Here is a 22,508-nt window from a genome sequence, read left to right as displayed (position 1 = left end):
CAAAACCAGAGAATCCAACCTTTGAAATGTTAACATTGATACAATGTTCTTGTTGCGGCGAGAGTTGAGTCAAACCAGATAAATATCAATTGGATTTTTTCTGCGTGAATATAGTGAGATATGATAAAAATAATAGTTTATCAGGTAAGGGAAATTTTGGTTTGGATTTGTGAGAGAGAAAGAAAAAGGGGTTCCTCAAAAATAGGAGAGCAACACTCCTTGCGTCACAATCCTTGTAGTGAAAGAACATCATTGCATGAATGTCTCGCCAAAAAGAATTTGGATCCTTTAAAGTGTTTCTTCTCACTTTAGAGAATCAAGTTATTTATGTATTTATTATTTCATGGTTTAAATTCATCTATTTTAAAATAAAAAACCAAAATCTCAAACAAAATAATAATAGTGTGTAATTTTATCTTGTTCATTTATGACACATTCTTCTTTTCTTATCATTTCCCCCTTCTTTTTCAGTAAAATAAAATAGAATAACTCACACAACAACTTGTTAAACCAATTTAAAAATATCTAAATGGTTCTTGAGATCTTTCAAGAAGAATTTATCATAGATATTAAACACCAATGAAATATAAATCATATTCACACGTAAAAAATAAATATAAATGGTTATTTATGTCTTTCAAGAAGGATTCATCGTTGATATTAAACATCAATGAGATACAAATCACATGCACATATAAGATAATGATACCACCTCTAACTCAAGATATTAAAAAGTGAATTAATGGATTTTCTTCTTTATAAAATATCTGACTTTCTTGTCCTTACTCAATTTAGTTATATTTAAATTTTCAACGATTCATATTTTCAATTCAAAAGATATTTTTACTCATCAAACTAATTTTTTCTTCCATATAAATTATTAAAATTAAGCAGATAAGCATGTCAATTTTAAAAATATTTCTTCCGATCTTCACCAACAAAAAAAAATAGACTATAGAGACATGTTATTTATAAGAATTAATCTAAATATTGTAACAAGAACATGCATTTCTTAAAGTATGATAACACAAGAACATAGTAGTAATACCCAATATCTTCATTTGAGCGTGTAGCTCTATTTCAGCATATAAAATTCATCATCGAACTTTGACAATCTTAAAGGACTTGAAAGCTATAAAACAACGAAATTTTGTTTATTTCACACACACACACACACATATATATATATATATATATATATATATATATATATATATATATATATATATATATATTCTAGGATATTTATTATATGATGACATATAAGTCAAGTATCCAAATCTTTGAAAAAATTTCATTCTAATTCAATGCATGAGACATATATAAGCAATAGTAATAATTCAGAAAGCATACAAGCCATATCCCTTCAAGAACAAAAATGGGAATTGTTCTTATTTGTCGATAATATAGGAAGTAATTTACTATAATTATTATATATTTTAATAATATAAAAAATGTTCATTAAATCTGCAGTGTCACAGTTATATATATGTTTTATGATTTTTGATACATATCTATACATTCTTCTTAAGCATACAATATATATTTAGAATGATCGTATTGTCGTGTTGTATTAGTGCATGGTAATTTAAAATACATTTTCTCCATTTATTGTAACTCAATTTTATAACTTGTAATGACAAGTTTTAGGAATTCTTAGTGATAAAATAGATAAAAAAAAAATAGAGGCATTTTGAGCATAAAGTAATATGTTTAATACTGCATGAAGTACATGACCAGAATATATTTTGTTACCATAAACGATATGAACTATATTAATTATAACAATAAATTAATAATTTTATAACTTGATTCTCAACAAATTGCAAAATTAAAGAGTACTATATGTCAACTCGCGTTAGAACACGTCAACAAGTGAAGATACGACATTATTAAAACTAGCAAACACATAGACGCTATTGTATTTGTGTGTTCGTATTTTTTAATTTTCAATAAATTTAAATTAAGATCAATAATAAATATATAATTAATTTTTAAAATAGTTATTAAATATAAAATTAAAAAAATAAGATATATACCATTGTTTTCTAAAATAATGGTTTAAGACAAAAAAGTTTTTAAAATAACGATTAAAAGTAAATTATTTATAAAATAATTAAGGATAAAACTAGTATCATGAAATGTGAACACAAAAGAGAATATTTTTTTTATATATTGTTATAGATAATAATTGTTTTTTCTATTGGTTTGCATTATTATGTCCAATGAAAGAAGTCATTACTCTTTTGATTTTGGGTTTGTCTTATTCATCAACACTTTTAAAAAATTAAAAAGAAAAACATAAAAAAATCAAATGAATTTTTCTATAAGTTAAAATAAACTTATATACAAGCTAAAATAAAAATATAAAAAATTGATAAAAGATTTTTATAAATCAATTTATGTTTAAATTAATCTTATACAAATAAAAAAATCTTATTTTTTTTCTTTAAAAGTACTCACTATTTTTTTTACAACTAGAGAAAATAAAACTATACACTAATACATTCAATTACAAATTTTTATGTAGCGCATACGCGAATTAATTTTTGTACTAATCATCTTAAAATTTATATGAAAAATATTTTATAACTGATAGTATAAAATTATTTTATATGTCAATGTTAACCTAAACAAATAATAACACATATTACATTAATTTGCTACATGAATAAGTAATTAAAGAAATTGGGTACAAGCGTAGAAAAGTAAATGTTCGGTACACCAAAATGGTCTATATCTCACACTGCTCAGGAAGAGTTGATTGATATAAATCTAATTTAAATATATTTTCATCTTTCAAATATTTTAAAACTGTTTTTCATAGACCAAATCTTGAAAGAATTCTGAATTTAAGATAGATAATATTTTAAATATAGTAATTGATATTGTGAATCTGATTTGATGTTGAAATATTATCCTTATATGTTAGAATGAATACGAGATTTTCAAAGACAAGTCTTAGTTGCATTAGAAATCAATTAAGGGCTTGTTTATATTTAATAATCTCACGTCACCTAGAGATTAACAGTAAAAACAATTTAAATATAATTTTTTTTCTTTATAACATATGAGTGGAAATATAAATAAATAGTTTTTTAAAATTTATTATAAATATTTTTTATTTATTTTGTAAATAACTTTTTTATTAAGAATACTTATTTTAGTTTAAAAATAATTAAATTAAAAGAAAAAATTAAACAAATGAAATAATTATTTTAATTTTAAAAAATAATTATTTATTAAAAGATAAAATTAAAAGTAGAAATACGGATGCTAAATTAAATATCTCTTTTTATATATAGGTATAAATAAAACTGTAATAAAATTCCAAGTCTTAAAAGAAATAATATCTCAAGTATAATATGATTAATTCTGTCTACTTCCTAACTTAATTGATTATTCTCTTCATCAATTTTTATTTATTCTTTTTAATGTTGAGAACAGTTTATATTCATGAATTTGAGAATTTTTTCTATATTAAATTCCATTTTACTGCATGCATTAGTTGATTAAAATTTTATACCAAGAGAAATTACGTTGACTGACTTAGTTAATGATTTTTTTTCATATATTTAAAATTAATGATGAATTATTGGAAATACGATTAAACTAAATTTAAATCACACAAAATTTCTGCATGTAGGTTTAAATTCATGAAAACACAAACTAATGAAGTAAAGAAATACGTCTTCTTCTTTTTTTCGCGAAGGAAACTTGAAAGTTAAGTCCTATATACGTTTCGTGTCTCCGTACACAAAATTCATTAGATCTCTAAAAAATTAAAATATGAGTATTTGATTTTATAAATAAACCTTACATCAATTCAAAGATAAAACACATTGAATTGTTCAATTTTTAAGTATTTCAAGATTTTTTCATCTGCTAAAATAGTTTCATAATTCTTCGATTAAGGTATAATCATGGATTGATTGTTCTTATATGTTATCTTCGAGTTTGTATTAGTTGATCATTTATAGAGTTTTTTAGTTTTTTTTGAACTTTGTGTCTAATTGAGTCGTGAATTATACAAATTTTTTGAAAAAGAATAATAAAATACTTATTACTTGTTATGTAAACTAATGCACTTGTTATATTAGTTTTTCATTGACAATAGAGTGATATTTTACTTATTTGTTATCTTCGAGTTTGTATGACCAAGGTTATTTAAAGGAATGGAATTTTAGAGAGAAAAAAATGATAATACTAGAAATTACATGGATATATATATATATAGATGGAAAAAAGTGTGTGTGAAAGGAGGTTGGGTAGGGAGACACGGAAACAAGAAGGAAAAGTGTTGTGTTGTATTGTAAGATGTCGTTTCTTCCAAATCCAATGTAGTCTCCGCGTTTATAGGAGTGGGCCCCATTCACATACAAAACCATTGGCTCCCTTCACCACAACGCCCACAGTCCTTAATCCACAAATACCACCTTACACCTTCTAACATCAAAATATTAACCTAACAAAATAATACCACTTTTCTCCTTAAAAATATGCACAATTTTTTATCAATAATGCCTTTAAATTTTCCAAATCCTATAACACTCGTAATAAGTTTACATAAAAATTAAGAGTTCAATTCAATTCAAAATTTATACTTATACGCTAATTATCTTAATATTTTTACTTATTATGGCTTAAATTTCTAACAATTTCTTTTTAAAATGCAAGTCTCTTCAAATCGAGATATTTTTTCTAAAGCGACTATTTTAGTGATGAACATTATCTTGTACTACTCATATATAACATGATACATTTTTTTAAAATAAAAGACTTTCGATACAAGAATTCTTAAACTTAAGAATTTTTCATTTGTTTCATGTCATACTTATCCAAACCATCACTAGAATAAATTATTATTTCTAATACTACTATGTAAGATTTGAAGAAAAACACAAAAAATACAATACTAATAAATTACAATAAGTTGTTAATAAATTCACATAAAATATCAATATTTCACTTCTAACCTAAAATCTTGTAAATTTTTACTTATATATAATTCATATTAATTATTTTTATCCGATATAAAATTTCTAAAAAGTTATGGATTTGAATTTGAAATGTCCATTTATGATCGCTCTATAAATATAGATAATAGTTATAATAAAGTCAAAATAATCTTTACAACATCATATATATAAATAGGAGGTTTTGCATATTGAGAAATTCGGGGGAAGTAGAAAAATGAAAAAACCGGTGTACGGAGTTCCCAGAAAACCGGGAAAGTATGTTGTGGGAATTTGGTGATCACAGATAGATTGAATGAGGAAAGTTGATGGTTGGGTAACGCAACATGGGACCCTCGATTTTTCCATTGTTGTACCAAACAAAACCACACTCCCCATTATTCTTGGAAACCCAAAACAGCTGCGCTCTATTCTAAACCCACTCACTCCTCTCATCACTATAAAACCATTCCTCATCTTCATTCTTCTCTTCCTCACCGTCTTCCTTCACACTGCAACAAAACATTTTTTCCTTTCTCCTTACACCTCACTATTCACCATGCGGTTGAGCTGCAACGGTTGCCGCGTGCTCCGGCGAGGGTGCACGGTGGAGTGCCCCATTCGAACCTCCCTTCAATGGATAAGTTGCCCTGACTCTCAGTCCAACGCCACCCTCTTTCTCGCCAAGTTCTATGGCCGTCAAGGCCTCCTCAACCTCCTCACCAACGCTCCCTCCCATCTTCAACCAGGTACACACACATTTGTATCTTAAAACAATATAAAATACTTCAATTTTATTAAAATGTACGTCATAAATAAAATATTTAAATTGCGATTTTAAACGAATTGGTATATATTTTATTTATAATTTGTTTCTTCAAATTTAAGCACATGGTAAAGAATTCGAAAGGATAATAATTTTTGATAATGTAATTTTGGCTAATGGCTATGGCTAATGTTTTTCTTTTGTTCTGTTTTTTTTTTTTCAGCGGTATTCAAATCTTTGCTTTACGAAGCTTGCGGTCGGATGGTGAATCCGATTTTCGGCTCGACCGGGTTACTCTCGACCGGAAATTGGCACCTCTGTGAAGCTGCTGCCAAAGCCGTTCTCAGCGGCGCGCCGATTCAGCAGGCTCTTCTGGATGGCGCCGAGAGCCTCCATTCAAAGGATTGCGATATTCGCCACGTGGCGAAGAGTCATAAATCGTGCGGTCCTGATGCGCTTCACAGGGTGAAGTCACGGACCAGCAAGCTCAAGCGCCGCGCTGCGAAGCCAAAAGTTGAATCATTCGTGGCTGAGTTGGCTCAAAACGAGTTAGATGGACGGGGCTCGCTGAGTCAGGACTCGGCGTCTGGGTTGACTCGGACGAGTGAGAACAAAATCATTGGTGGGGAAGCCGATAGCAGCTGCAGCGAGAATGTGGTGGAGCCGGCTCGAGCCAATGATGAAGAAATTGAGCTTCATTTGACTTTGGGGTGGGGTCCAGTGAAAAAATCAACAACTCCTGTGGTGCCACGTGTAGGGCTCGATCTTTCTGGCTAGTTCGATTTTGTTTTTGGATACAGGTCCACAAAGTGTTGGATTTAGATAGGTGGTGAACATTTTTCTATCCTCACCCCTTTTACTTATGTTATGTTTTAGATTTTTCAGATGTACATTGTGAAGGTTCTTTATGGGAGATTTTTTTTATACTATTCTTATAAATCTCAATAATACAAGTTTATGACAACTTCACATTGCATTATGGCCAAACACTATAGTCAGAAAAAAAATTAAATGATTATTTTTCTTTGAAATCTTGTGATTAAAGTATGATTACGTTTACAATATTCATATTCTTTAGCTTTATTCCAAAAAGTTATAATTTATTTGATTTTCTAAAAAAATTAGAAAGTGAGCATATCAAGTATAACAAATTAAAATTAAATGGAGTTGATATCTCCCCTCTTTTAAAAATATACCGTATGACTTTTGAAAGATGTTTTTTGGAATATATTAAATCTTAATTTTTTTTTTCAAAATATGTTGAAATTTTAACACGTTTTATTACTTATACAAAAATTATATTTTTAAGAAAAAATATATAAAAAAAAGTATGTTGATAATAAACAATTCCATCAATACACAAGGCAAGCTAGCCCTTCAGCGCTAAAGTTAGCAAAATTATGTATATTGGGCCAATAATAACGGGCCTTTGACTGCTATAAGCCCATTCCGAAGATAAGTGCAGATATAGAATCAGAATTCGGAAGCATCCGAGTTGAGCTGAGTTGTGTTGAGTTGAGACAGAAGAGAGAACTCGTTGTTGAGAATGGGAAGGAAGAAGGGGTATGTGGAGTTCGACGAATCGCCTCCGGACGATTTCGATCCGGCGAATCCGTACAAGGACCCGGTGGCGATGCTGGAGATGAGGGAGTACATCGTGAGAGAGAAGTGGATTCAAATCGAGAAGGCCAAGATCATCAGAGAGAAGCTACGCTGGTGCTACCGCATCGAAGGCATCAACCACCTTCAGAAGTGCCGCCATCTCGTTAACCAGTACCTCGAATCCACTCGCGGTATCGGTTGGGGAAAGGACGGTCGCCATCCCTCTCTCCATGGTCAGTCACTCAATTTCTGAAACCATTTTTTTTCAAATTGAATGTTCTAGGGTTTTTATTTTGGTAATGGTTGTGCAATGTAGAAACTCCATTACGTATTTTGTTGTTTTCAACTACAGAGGTGTGATCCGTTTGGTGATTTTCATTAACGATGTTTGTGATCGTGGTTCATTGTGATGATTTTTTTGTGATTCCTTATCCATTGTTTCATTTTCTGAAACAGCTCCTAAGGTTGAGCCGGTTGAGGAATGACTGTCTTGTGGATAAATAAAAGGTAATCTCAAACATTATTTCTGTCATTTCCTCTTGTTTTATATGAATTGTTATTGTTAAATGACTCAGAGCTATACATGTTTGGGGTTTTGGCAAGTTTTAGTTGAATGGAAATTGTGTAATGCAACCCTCATCTTCACCATGGATTAAGTGTATATTTGAATAAACTTGTCTGGAAGCAAGTTAGCTAAAGAAAACTAGAATAAACAATGAATAAGTTCTTTCGTAAATTAAACTTAGCTTGTGCATAAATTGTTTTTCAACTTATCCAGTAGCTAGTTTAGTTTACGAAGGAACTTATTTCTTTTTCAATGCTAATTCGTTTTTAGTTAGACCTCTTGAGTGATTCATTTTCATGGTTTCTATTGGTTTTATATTGCCTTTTGTTGGCTTAATGCAACCATGAATTTGGAACGACAATGAGGTCATTGGTGGAGTTAGTTCTTAAGTGAATCCCACCGGAAAAAAAAAAAATGGACTTACAAGTGAAATAAGTACTTGCTGACTTATGAAACATTTATTTTTCTGCTGACTCTTCATGCTTCTCATGTCTAACGAATTTGAGCTCCTTGTCAAAAGTTTGGATATCCGACAAGTTGTTGTTGAGCATTCTGAACTTTGCTGGTAGTAATAAATCAGTGGTATTAACTCTTTTGACTAGGATAGATACTAGGGCCTAAATTAAGTGACATTTGACAGCTTTTCAGAGAAGAATTGCTGTCAACATTGATATTGTCACCATGAACTTCTTGGTAGAGATCCCTCTCATTTCTGGTTATAATGACGCCGATGTAGATGACTGGTGACACAGTAATAAAGCGAATTTCTCTAATAAATTCAAGAAACTGATGAGTGCTTTAATCGAGTTGTTGAAATGGTTACGAGTTCTATTTGCAAGAGATCCTATAATTGGTCTTCCCTCTCCCCCATCTTACCAACCTTTGTTCCACTAAGTGATGATTGATGGCTCATTTGCATTGTTATTAAATTTGTAAGAACTAATCATTGGAGTTATTTAATATATTTGATCGGGAACATTTGTTTGGTTAATTTGATAAGTTCAATATCGTTGGGTGAGTTATTGATAACATCTGAATCTTAATTCAAAATGTCACGTACACTATTTTTGTTGTAATATTTCTTTATTTTAAAATATTTTTTCATTGATGCAATCATTTTGTCTGTGAATGAAAGTTTTGTTCCTCTTGCAGGGAAAGATTGACTATCCAACTCATTATACTGCCATATGAGATTATGGGTGAAGGAGTGCATATGCTGCAGTTATTTTGTTTATGTTCTTTTTCTTTAGTCGAACTTCATGCGAACTACAAATGTATTTTTACTTGGCATCGGCTATTTTTGCTTGGCTTGTTACCATTTAGAAGTAAACAAGTATGGAATATGGTTAAAATGCATCAGAATCAGATTATGAAATAAATTTATTTCGTTCCCTGTTATGACTAGTGTTTCATTAGTAATAAAATTGTACATTTAGTGCATTCCTCGTATTCAAAGTAACATGGTTTGAAACTCAAATGCCATACAACGACTTCTTAAGCTCGAGATAAAATCATTGTTGTGTTGGACTTGTGCGGGGTGTCAAGAACATTCCTCACCCTAACCAAGCCACTTGTTGAAAGGGTGGAAGAAAAAAGTGTTTTTGCAGCAATTATGTTGTTGATGGTTTTATTGTTTCGGGTGAATGAACAGAGGAAAATGCAGGGAGACATGTTGGGTATGGTGGAGGACCATTTAAGCGATAATCTGAGGTGGTGGGAATAAAAGTTGGGGTCGATAAAAAAGCCATAAAAAGTAATTGAAAGACATGTAGTGACAAATAACTGCAGAGAATGTTTGATATAACGATGGCCAATGAAAGGAAATTACAGTTGCTTTCATCTGGCCTTTCATATGCATCATGAGATTGACTTGATATTTAGTTGGATTTCCCTTAAAAGTTTATGGCAAGATGAAGAAGCATCAATTTAGTACCTGAAAATGTAGCTTCGATTTGATGCAAAAATAAAATAAGAGAGGGGGGGTACATTTTTAGTTTAGCTTCATTTGCATTTGAAAATAATTAACAGCTTTCTAAGGATCATAATTTAATTGTTGACACCATAAACTAGGCAGAAATCCTCTCATTTGAATTAGAAAACTAACATTTTCCAAACCCCATTTTTTTATTAATATGTTCTATATGAGATGTATTTGTGCACTGAATAGTAACAAAAATTGAGATTAACCATCGTATGATAATGGTGAGAAACACAACAAAAAGAGAAAAACCCTATTGTGAGCATGAATACTAAGAATAGAGAAAATGCATTGATTTAATTAAACTATTGTAAAATTGAATTAAACACTAAAATAAGTTTAAAAGAGTTGAATACAATTGTACAATGGTTTAAATAAATTAAATCATAGTTTGAATAAACTAAACTAAATTAAACTACTCTAATTTGTTTGAATTTTCACTAATGAACATTCTATTTTTAAGTAAAATTTTCAATATCACAAGATATAGTTGAATTTAGTTCAAACAATTCTGTTTAGCAGCAATTCAATTCTTAAAAACTAAATTAATAAAGTAATTTAGAATTTAGTGAACTGTTTCAAAACAATTCGGTTTTTTTAATACAATTCAATTCGATGTCAACTAGTTCGGATATTCCTTAACAATCCTGAATCCTGATGATTATACGTTGGTTTCTTTGTACACACTTTGAAATATATTTCTTTTATTTATTTATGTTTTTCTTTGATTTTTTTTTATTTATTTAAAAAAACTGAGAAAAAAATATATCTATATTTTATGGAAGAAATTTTGCCTACTAGATTTATAATCATAAAGTATAGGAAGGTGGGGTCAAGCAGTTAAATTAATTGTCTCCACAAAGGTTAATGTGACATGAAATTCTGTAATGCCCCACTTGCCATTTTTAGCTTCTGCCCAACTTTTACATTGACATTTTTTATGTTTATCTTCTGCATCATCCTCGTCATCATATTCACATAGAAACAAAGAGAAAACCAAACTCGCATGTGAAGAAGATAACATCAAGCTGCTTGATAACTACCTATTTCACTAAGTTTAAGTTATTCACCAAAATCTCTAAACCTATTCAACCCTCATTATAGTTTGAATTACTAATGTTATTTTCTTTGATGTGTTTGTTAATTAGTCTCTATAACTCTATGTGTGTCCACCATTGAATAAAAACTTCAGATTTCCCGTTCATCAGTTCTTAGAAGATTGAGAGTGAATTTGTTCAGACATGTGATGAGTATATACTTTAATCTTAGTCCATTTCACCTGGTGCTTTCCTTCTTCTTCCTATGCATAGCACATTATTCAGAATACTGTAGATTTAAGTACCTGATATATGTTAAACACTGTTAATCAGTAACCTCAAAAAGTTAATAAGAAAAACAAACATGTACAAAATAACATGAACATAGATTACATTTTCTTATATTGAAAAAGGGCTTCTGAAAGTGAATACCAAAGCCATGAAAATACTGAGAGGAGCTACCATTAGTACTAGCTAGCTAGCTAGGACCTGCTAGAGAAATCAATAAATATCCCAAGCAAGAGAAACCTGACCTAGTGATGGCATTGCACGTGCATGGCAAAAACCAAGTAACTAATAATAACAATCAATTAATCTAATTAACCTTTCCACAAAATCAAACTTTGGAAAAGTTAACCATTAATTTGATTACTTTGTTGGGGTCAGTGATTGGTGATTGTTGATGATGATGATGATAACTAAGCAGTGGCTCCAACAAAGGACGTTCTCTTCACAAATCGTCCTTTCATTCTAGGTCTTTTCTCTGCGTTCAACTTCCTCACTTCATACCTTATCTTCTTTGCAAATAAACGAGTTCTTCTCTTCTCTCGGTATCTTGAAACTCTTGCTTCTCTTCCACCATCTGCATGCCCTCTTAAACTTATCATTTCACCATAACAGCACTGAACATCCCCTCCATTCGAACCCTTAACAAAAAAAACTTGAATATCAACTATATATAGAAATAGTCACTGTTATTGTTATCAAGTTTGAGCTTCAGAAGAATGTTAGAGTTCATTCCAATGTTAGGTATATCGACGAATTCTGTATTGATTGCTGAAGATGTAACACAGTTCTTCTTCTTTAACCTGATGTGTGATCGACAGTTTATGTTATAGGTAGAAGAACTTTTCAAAAGTTCTCTCAGAAGACTGAAAAGTTATACATTCTCATAAAATGAAGTAAACGAAACAGACAACTGATATTGTTACATAAGCAAAGAGGGTTCGGAGAACAGCTTACCAAGAACTCTACAAAGAAATTTACATGTAAGGTAAGGTATATCGACGAATTTTTCATTGACTAATTATTGAAGAAGATATAACACAGTCTTCTTTCTATAGCCAAATATATGAGATCAGATGAACTTGATATTTATACGTAGAACTGTTTTAAAGTTCTCTCAGAAAACTGAAAAAGTTATTGTCATAGAACAAGTTAAACCAAACACACAATTGACATTGTCGCATAGGAAAAGCAGGTTGAGAGAAGAAGTACTATAGAACAAGTTAAACTAAACACAATTGACATCACTGCATAAACAAAGATGGTTGAGAGAAGAAGTTACCAATTGAAGTCTCTCGAGCTATCATTGGTTACCTACAAATTTTGCATGTTACAGGTATATCGACAAATTTTTCATTGGTTACCGAAACATAAGGCAAATCCCTCTAATATAGGTATATCGACGAATTTTGTATTGATTATCGGAGGCATAACACAATTCTCCTCATCATGCAGTCAGATATGAGAACAACTATGACATTATAGAACTTTTGTTAAGTCCTCTCAAAAGCTGAAAAGTTATTACCAATATTGAACAAAAAAGACACTGAGTTATAACATTGTCACATAAGCAAAGAAGAAGGTTGAGAGAAGAAGTTACCAAGAAATCTGGCCAGCAATCATCAGAGTTGAAGTTTGGTGGGGTTCCTGTTGTCCATGGAGAACCTTGACTGGCCCAAGCAGTTATAACATCTTCATAGTTTAGCCTCAAAAACATGTCCTTCTTGTTGGTTCTCTTTGTACTCATTTCCTCTTCTTGTTCCTGAGCAAGTGATTCTGATTCAACAATATCATTCCAATTAAAGGCCTCGCTGTTCATGTCAAGAATCATCGAATCCAAATGGCAAGGTGTGTCAGCATCAAGTTCTTCTTCATCTTTGACCTTCACCATTGCTTCTTTGGCTCCAACTCCACCAACACATGCATCCATTTCTTCATCTTCTTCTTTGCAATCAAGCAGCAATTCTGATCCTTTCACGTGCTCAGATGAATCCTCATCAGCTCCGTTTCCAAGAAAGCTTTCCACATCAGCAGCAAACTCAGCAAGATCCATATCTGATGGTAGAAGCTCGGAAGAAAAATTTTCCAAGTCAAACACTTCTTCAACAGCCAAAACCTCTTCCTTCACTTCACTGTATACACTACAAAGCTCAGCATCAAACACGGGCACGCGACACAACAGCTGCTCCTCACTCTCATCATTATGCAGTGCTTCTTCACTTCCAAGCTCTGGCACAAGGGGAAGACTAATGGTGTTCTTGAAAAACACTTCTTCTTCTTCTCCTTCTTCGTGTATTTTCTTGTGCTTGCTGTTGTGGCGTGGTGTTCTTGCCTTGCGTGTGAATCCACTGTGCCATGCTACCTTATTGTTATGATTAAGGGTCAATGAGTAGTTGACCTTAGAGGATGCGGTTTGAAGCTTAACCCTTTCGTGCCTGCGTGCTAATTGGTTTGCGGAGTGAACCATGTTGTCACAGCCATGGCAAAGGAAAGCATCATCAGCAGCACAATACCACCGTGCTCTTACTTTTAAACAGCTCTCACATGCTCGTGCAGTTCTAGCTCCTAATGCACTTGCTTCTTTCATTTCGTTGGTCACAGTTAGGAGCTGGTTTTTGGCTGCAAAGAGAACTAACTGGTTAACAACAAAGGATCATAACAATGTTGAGGGAGTGTTAGTGTAAAGATCTAGAGAGCCCCCAAACTATTCAAATTCAATTATTGGTTATGAGTGGATTTGAGAATGTGTTGAGAAAGAAGCACATTTGTTCTTACTTGGTTCCTTCTTCAGTTTAAGCAGAAAGTATTATAGAGATTCTGATCCTAAGCCTGTGTAATTAGTTTTGAATATAAGTTTGCTACAGGACATTGAGTGAAGGTGTTAGGACCCACGACTTGGTCTCATCACAATGCTCATTGGTTGGAGATTTGATGTTCATCTTATTCTCTGAATTCTTATTGGTTAGGTTTCCTTTTATGGGATTTCTGGTGGATCCAATGCAGGTTATTTGTGAGTGTCTACTAGTGTCAGTGTTGCTGGTGTGTGCCTTTTTTGTTGTGTTGCAACTGTAATTCAATAATTCCCTTTTGCGGTCCTAACTTCACGTTGCTTTCACTTCCTCTATGGTTTGTCTTCAACTTCTCAACTATTCACCTTTGCAATGGTGCATTTTCCACCAGTAGATGCAGCCCTACGTTTGAATAACATATGGTTCAGCTTGACTAATCTGGTGGAGTTAAGCTTCAGAGAATTTTGAACCACATATAAATCTATATGCCTTGTGTTTTCTTCCACCTGAGTGTGTCCAAACTTGGTTAAATTTGGTAAGTGGGGATTTCACCTTGTTTCCTCTTTTTTATCTTCCACTCTTGGCTCAAATTTCTATGCAATAAAGTCCACCAACAGAATCATTAGTGTCATTAGTGGCCAATCACATTATTTTCTGATTTGTGAGGTTTTGTAAATATTGACCTATGTGTGAATAGGGATATTTGGTTTTTTCACTGGGCCAAATTTGCTCATATATTACAAAGATGAGCAAGTAAAAAAATATTATTGGTCGTGGAATAAGTTGTCAGAAATCATGAAGATTTTAGTTTGTATAGAAATCGTCAGGCTGAAGTCAGATGAAAAAGTGAATTCGTCACAAATAATGACGACTTCAATGTTATGAAAATTAAAATCATCAAGAGTTATTATGATAAATTAGTGTCAATATTTTGTACTGAAGTTGCCAAGATTCTTAATAAATTTGGAGTTGAAGTCATCGTAACTTCTAAAAATTTATCTGATGATCAGCAATATTCTTTTAACTGGTTCATCTTCGTAAAAAACCGGATGATTTATTGATTGGTGCATATAACCCAACCAAGACAGTGAAATGGTTGTGTTCATACATCTTCATCTTTTTAGCTTGTTTGCTTAAATTTCCATGCAAGGGAGGCAATAATGATGTGAAAACTTAGAGATGCAATTAATTAGACAGTGATATTGTAACAAATTTGCCACAAATGTTGACATTCTAGGAATGTGTCCAAAGAATAGTTTACCATAAAATTTCCTGCATTTTATCTGGGCCCATATATTTTGTACTAATAATGAAAACCACAAATTGCAGCATATATATTGACACACACATAGATGCAGCCAAAAATGTTGCTTTTTGAGACTGTTTTGGTTCTGCAATGTTATGAACAGTGACGAGTCTGTTTTTTGGCACCCTTCTACAACTTTCCTTTCAATAAATTCCCCATCATGGGTGCTACTACGATCTTATCCTTTGGCGTAAATTTGCAAACAAATAGAGCAAAAAAACGGACATGGACAGCCACAGAGGGAACAAATTCTTGCTATCTATCTTCTACGCAGTAACTCGGGGCAGTGTAGAGAGAATCTTAGTACAATGTTAATATCAATTTGACGATGATGTTATAAAATCTTCTTGTTTGATGGAACCATAGGTGAAGCATGTTTGTGTGTAATGAGATATGAACGTAACATTTATCAGATATTTTTCTTTGTATAACAGAATATCTCAGAATATGCATGCCTTGATCTTTAGCTGATAAAGCCTCAGATATTTCATAGCTATCACGGTGATCCAATTGTTGAAAATGTTTGCTTGCTTATTTATTTATTGTAATAAAATTAAATTTGAGCAAAAACTTGTCCATTGTTAGTAAATTTATAAATATCATCTTAGATATCTATACTTAATAATCTTATGTTACAAATCAATTTATGGTTAGATAATACGTAATTAAAAAAGTGCTTATACTATCAATTGCAACTAAAAATAAGAATTTTAATTCGAAATAAGTAATTTAAGATAAATAAGGAATAAGGAATAATTATGGTTAAATATGTTTTTAGTCCCTTAACTTTAAGTGAATTTTGGAATTAGTCCATTTCGAAACTTTGGACTAATCTAGTCTTTCATCTTTGGAAATACGTAGATTAAGTCTTTTTAATCAAATTTTGTTAAGTTTATTTGACATTTAAACGCGTTTCTTAATAGTATTTGACTTAACATTAAAGCAAAAATGTGTCAAACAGTGTATACAAAACTCAAATACAATCTTGAAATGCATAAAAAATATCCAATAAACTTAACAAAATTTGATTAAAATGATTAAATTCACGTATTTCGAAAGATGAAGAACTAAATTTCAAATACAATCTTGAAATGAGTAAAAAACATCAAATAAACTTAACAAAATTTGATTAAAAGAACTAAATCCACGTATTTCGATAGATGAAGAACTAAATTGATCTAAAGTTTCAAAATGAATTAATTTTAAAATTAACTGAAGTTAAAGGACAAAAACATATTTAATCCGAATAAAAATGATAAAATAATGGAAAACTACCATGTTCTCAATTCATATATTTTATATTATTAACAAGGTGACAAAATGTTGCTTTATTTTTTTAGATAACAAACAGGGATTTGTTAACGGATATTTTTTTTATGAGACGTTACTATTCCAAGTGGATAAGACTAATACATAATCCGTAAAGTTTTTCTTAAGATATATATATGTAATATAGTATCTAATAATATCTTCTGAAATTTCACCTTACTATAGTATTTTTCATGATGTTTTGTTTGTCAATATCACATGAGCACAAAGTATAACAACATCTTCTGAAATTTCTAAGTTAATTACTTGAATTTAAGATTAAGGAGTACATGTATATGAACAAAATCCAAGTTTCTATATTTTTTTTAAGGCCAACTAGTTCATGCATGAAGACAAGGATGAAAAGGATATGGATTAGGTGACACGTGAAGTGAATAATAATGCATTCACATGTGATGATATGATTGTAACTTTCTTGGTATGGAGTTCAGAAAAAAAGTGATTTCTAATAAAGGAAATCGGTTGGTTAGTATGCTTAGGATTTAAGAATGCTTCTAGTAAAACAAGTTTAATGCTTAGAAGTGTCATAGTAGATATATATTGTTTAAATTAATTACTTATTTTTAATTTTGTAAATCATACACTAATACAATTGGTTAATGATCAAAAGTTAAAAAAAGTTCAGTGTTACTTTATATTGCATTCTGTAGTTAGATATAAAAAATTTCATATATGTTGAAGATTTTAGGGTATGACGTATGAGTCTTTTATGTTTGATCACAAACGATTTAACATAAATAAGTTTTTTTAAATATTGTGTACAACTTTTTTTTCTCATTTTTTCTTTTTTGAAAATTTACGTTGTTTTTGTCTTCTCCGACAATAATTTTGGACGTGGTGGAGGCTTCATTGATGACCAAATCAGTGTTTTTTGTTAAAAATAATTTAAGTGTGAGTTAAAAAGTTCAATATTTGATGGAATAGACAAAGTTAAACACTATATAAGAATAAAAACACATAATATTAATGACTTAAGGTTTTGGTGTAAGAGTGGTGTCAAATGTCTTGTATATGTGTAATACAAATGTCATATATATAGAACCAAACCACAATCTCTCGATCACTATAATCATAACTATATCATATATGAAAAATATATATAACTCATCACTTTTCTTCATATTTTCTGAATGGTTTATTATTGGTACCAATTTTATCATATTATATTTGTGTTCTGGATTATAGTTATCTAAAACTCTACTTTATTCACATTGAAATCTTGAATTTTTTGTGGGAGAATCTAATAATGTCTCTAAGTATGATATATGTATATCAATTAGTTTAATTTATGCTTATATGCTATGTTGGTGAAATGAACTTCATGGAATATAGTTTGGACTCATAGGATTTCATAATCCATACAGAGGAAAGAGAAAAGAAACGTGTATATATGAAAGAGTATATGTTCAGAAGCATTTATTACATTCAGAAAAAGGAAGCTAAGGAATATATAGCTAGAGTACAAAACAAAACCGAATAACCGTGACCGTGTAAGCTAGGAAGACACGTGATGAACTTATTAGCCCCCGTCAAGCTGGGAGTAAATATTTCGTAATCCCAGCTTGGAACAAAGGGTTTGGAAAGAGGGAGGAGGTAGAGGTTTAGTTAAGATATCAGCAATCTGCAAGGAAGAGGAAATGGGAAGCAATTTGATCAAACCAGCAGCGACTTTTTCACGAACAAGATGACAATCTATCTCGATATGTTTAGTGCGTTCATGAAAAACGGGGTTAGAGGCTATCTGTATTGCAGACTGGTTATCACAGTAGACAATAGCAGGAGAGATGAAGGGAATCTGAAATTCATGAAGCAAGAAGGTTAACCACTGGAGTTCACAAACTGTGCTAGCGAGAGATCGATATTCTGCTTCGGAAGAGCTACGAGAAACAGTCTGTTGTTTCTTAGATCGCCATGATATGAGTGACTGTCCGAGATAAATGGAAAACCCCGTAATAGAGCGGCGTGTATCAGGGCATGTGGCCCAATCAGAATCACAAAAAGCTTTAAGCTGAAGAGTTGAATTGCGATGGAGAAGAATGCCAGAACCAGGAGTACCTTTAAGGTATCTGAGAACACGAGTAGCAGCTTGTTGGTGGGCAGAGTTGGGTGCAGAAAGAAACTGACTGAGATGGTTGACGGCGAAGGTGATATCCGGACGAGTGGTGGTGAGATAGATGAGTTTCCCAATAAGACGACGATAAGAGGTCGTAGCAGCATCATTGAGCAATTGAGCAGTAGCGGAAGAAGAGTGTATGGGAACCATTGGTGTGGGCACAGGTGAACTATCGAGGAAGCCAGTTTCAGCAAGTAAGTCAAGGACATACTTTCGTTGACTGAGATGAATGCCTTTTGAATTGCGTGCAACCTCGAGACCAAGGAAATAGGTTAAGTCACCAAGGTTCTTTATTCGAAAAGTAGAATGAAGAAGGTTAGTTATGCGTTGAATTTCCTCGTTATTATTTCCAGTGAGAATAATGTCGTCGACGTAGACGAGGAGCGCCGTGATTTTGTTATCATTGTGTTGTAGGAAAAGAGAATGGTCAGAAGGACAACATTTGTAGTTATGGGAAAGTAGAAACTGATGTAACTTTGCATACCATTGACGACCCGCTTGCTTGAGACCATATAATGAGCGTTGCAATTTACAAACTTGATTGGTGGAAGTTGTGTTAAGGCCAGGCGGAATCTTCATGTAGACTTCTTCCTGAAGGTCACCATGCAAGAATGCATTGTTGACATCTAACTGTTTAAGTAACCAATGTTGAGAGGCAGCGATGGCAAGAAGAAGACGAACGGTTGTAAGCTTTGCAACTGGAGCAAAGGTGTCAAGGAAGTCTAGACCTTGAAGTTGATTATATCCTTTGGCGACAAGTCGTGCCTTATATCGATCCACAGAACCATCAGATTTATATTTTATTTTGAAGACCCAACGATAACCAATGGCAGTTTTGTTTGGGGGGAGAGTTGTTAAAACCCAAGTGTTGTTAGTGGCAAGAGCGTCAAGTTCATCACGCATGGCAGCAACCCACTGAGAGTGTTTGGAGGCTTCTGAATATGACTGTGGTTCAACATTAGAAGAAATAGAAAAAATAGTATGCTTGAAACGATCAGAAAGACGGTCATAATTTAAATAGTTGGTGATGGGATAACGAGCAATATTATTAGTCTGAAAATCAATTAAATAAGTAGGTGGTTTGCGTGGACGAGAAGAACGTCTTAAGGTATCAGAAACTCTATTAATAGGATCATCAGGACGATTAGGATTAGTGGGAATAGTGGGGTGGGCATCAGTGACAAGTATGCCATTAGTGTTAGTGGTAGGATTATTAGTATTGGGTAAGATGGAAGTTGGAGAAGTGTGTAAAGGTGTGAAAGTGACATCATAATTATGATTATAATGAGATGGAATAGGGAGGGATAAGGAGTTATCAGTTTTCTGAATGTTGTGGTATGGGAAAATATGCTCATGGAAAATCACATTACGAGATATATCAATGCGATGGTTTTTGAGATTTAGAAAGAGGTAACCTTTTGTATGAGGCTTAAAGCCAAGGAAAATACCAGGAACAGCACGGTCATCAAACTTCTTTCGTTGTGCGACGATGGTGTTGGCATAACATAGGCATCCAAAAATACGTAGCATAGACAAGTCACAAGAATTACCATGAAGTCGTTCATAGGGGGTGTCGTTTTGTAATACTGGCGTGGGCATGCGGTTTATGAGAAAGACAGCGTGTTGAGCTGCATAACACCAAAAAAGAGTAGGAAGATGTGAATGAAAAAGCAAAGCACGAGTTATATTCAATATATGTTGGTGTTTACGTTCAACAACTCCGTTCTGTTCGGGTGTTTCAACACATGTAGTTTGATGATTAATGCCTTTGCTTGAAAAAAGATCATGCATGATAAATTCCACTCCATTATCGGTTCTGATATTTTTAACTCTTTTATCAAATTGATTTTCAATATTTATAAGAAAGTGAGTAATGTAAGTCTTAACAGAGGCTTTATCGATCATAGGTATAAGCCATGTATAACGGGAGAAATCGTCAACGATAGTCAAAAAATACTTAAAACCATTCATAGAGGGAGTACTGGGGCCCCAAATATCAATATGCAACAGATCAAAAGAACATTGAGCATGTGAAGTACTAAGAGCATAAGGAAGCTTTTTTTGTTTTGCACGATGGCAAGCGTCGCAAGCAGTCACAATATCATCATTAATATATGCATGTTTGGACTGTAAGATATGTAACCTATCAACAGAAAGATGACCAAGGCGAGCATGCCACAAATTATGAGTTTGAATATTACAAGTAACATGACTACGAGAATTAATAGAGAAACAAGCAGATGCATCAAAAATGTATAATCCAGTGTGTTGCTTAATCAAACCAATCTTCTCGTGAGTGTGATTGCCCTGTATAATGCATCCAGATGTAGAAAAAGTTAGTGTACATCGAAGATTTTTGATAAGTTGAGAGACAGATATGAGGTTAAAAGAAAATTCAGGAACATATAAAACGTTGTTAAGATAAAATTGGTGATTGAAAGTAACAGTTCCAGTATAATGGGCATGGATGGTTTGACCATTAGGTAAATGAATAGGAATAGGAGTAATCTTGTGATAGGAGGAAAAAATATGTAAAGAAGTGCAAATATGGTCTGTTGCACCTGAATCTAGAAGCCAAAGATGATGCGGATGCACTTGAATAGCAGAAACGATATTACCTGGAGGAGAAGGGTTGGTGGAGATAGATCCAACTTGATTGATCTGCACGTTGGGAGATTTCACATTAGATTGTTTGAATAAATCTGCAAGGATTTGATATTGTTGAGGTGTGAGAGTAATGGTCTCTGTAGGAGAGGGATGGGAATCCAAATTAGTATCACTTTGTGTGGCAGCATTATTGATCTGGCTAGGTTTGGTGCTGTAAAGACGATGGCCAGGAGGATAACCATGTTTCTTGTAACATACGTCAATAGTATGACCATTACGATTGCAATGAGTGCAAACTTTGCGACTGTTGTTATTGTGTGGTTTGACAGACCGAGGATCTTGATTGGGAAAGCCATGTTTACGGAAGCAGGTATTTTCGGTGTGACCGGGACGGTGGCAATGTGTGCATGCGATAGGAGTATGAGAATTGTCAGAGGAAGGCGAAGGAGTGGGAACAGAATTACCACGAATTTGAGCAGCTACGTGACCAGCCATAAACTGACGTTCTTGTTGGACGACCAGGGAGAAAATCTTGGATATGGGAGGAATGGGATCAAGCAAAAGAACATGAGACTTTATATTTGAAAAATTGTCGTTCAAACCTCGTAGGAGTTGCATGGCGCGATCTTCGCGTTTTCTTTGGGAAAGAAGGGACGAAACAGTGCAAGAGCATCGTGGGTTGCAAGTGCAGGTCGGGTCTGGCCGAAAACTATCAATTTCGTCCCAAAGAACGCGGAGTTTGGTGAAAAAGTCAGTAACAGAAAGATCCCCTTGAGACAAATTTGCTGCGTCCATCTGCAAATTTGATATTCGAGCAAGATCTCCTTGTGCAAAGCGATTTTTAAGATCATTCCAGATATCGAAAGCCTGGTCCATCCATATAATGCTCTCACGAATGGAGGGTGAAACGGAATGGACGAGCCATGATACCACCATGCTATTGCAACGGAACCACGCTGGATAAGAAGCATGTGTTGTGACAGGTTGAGGTGCAAAACCAAGAACAAATTCGACTTTGTTCTTTGCAGAAAGCGCAGTGATAACGGAGCGGCTCCAAGAATGGTAATTCATGGCATCAAGAACAGGAGAGACGAGAGAAATAGCCGGATTTTCATTTGGATGGAGATAGAGGTAGTTGTTCGTGTTGTTTTCAAGAGATTGACTTGATGGAAGAGA

The 22,508-nt window shown here is 32.9% G+C and overlaps 3 protein-coding genes across 3 annotated transcripts; 2 read left to right on the top strand and 1 right to left on the bottom strand.

Annotated features, from left to right (window-relative positions):
• The first annotated feature begins 5,191 nt into the window (after window positions 1-5,191).
• On the top strand, window positions 5,192-6,697 carry LOC114181255 (LOB domain-containing protein 40-like). Its single transcript, XM_028067661.1, has 2 exons — window positions 5,192-5,704; window positions 5,945-6,697. Exons 1-2 carry the CDS (start codon window positions 5,272-5,274, stop codon window positions 6,496-6,498), a joined length of 987 nt encoding a protein of 328 aa, XP_027923462.1. The 5' UTR covers window positions 5,192-5,271; the 3' UTR covers window positions 6,499-6,697.
• Window positions 6,698-7,192: 495 nt separating this feature from the next.
• Window positions 7,193-9,286, top strand: LOC114181038 (NADH dehydrogenase [ubiquinone] 1 beta subcomplex subunit 10-B-like). The gene is made up of 3 exons (XM_028067357.1): window positions 7,193-7,556; window positions 7,780-7,830; window positions 9,041-9,286. Exons 1-2 carry the CDS (start codon window positions 7,268-7,270, stop codon window positions 7,806-7,808), a joined length of 318 nt encoding a protein of 105 aa, XP_027923158.1. The 5' UTR covers window positions 7,193-7,267; the 3' UTR covers window positions 7,809-7,830; window positions 9,041-9,286.
• A 1,913-nt stretch (window positions 9,287-11,199) lies between these two features.
• Window positions 11,200-14,052, bottom strand: LOC114181050 (zinc finger protein CONSTANS-LIKE 16). Its single transcript, XM_028067371.1, has 3 exons — window positions 13,964-14,052; window positions 12,789-13,807; window positions 11,200-11,829 (listed from the first exon to the last, which is right to left on the bottom strand). The coding sequence occupies exons 2-3, from the start codon at window positions 13,773-13,775 to the stop codon at window positions 11,602-11,604; spliced, it is 1,215 nt and encodes a 404-aa protein (XP_027923172.1). The 5' UTR covers window positions 13,776-13,807; window positions 13,964-14,052; the 3' UTR covers window positions 11,200-11,601.
• Between the last annotated feature and the right edge of the window lie 8,456 nt (window positions 14,053-22,508).

Source organism: Vigna unguiculata, chromosome 4, assembly GCF_004118075.2.
Source record: "Vigna unguiculata cultivar IT97K-499-35 chromosome 4, ASM411807v1, whole genome shotgun sequence".
Classification (NCBI taxonomy): Eukaryota; Viridiplantae; Streptophyta; class Magnoliopsida; order Fabales; family Fabaceae; genus Vigna; species Vigna unguiculata.
Note: the sequence above shows the minus strand (reverse complement) of the source record. Positions and strands in the feature narration are given on the sequence as shown.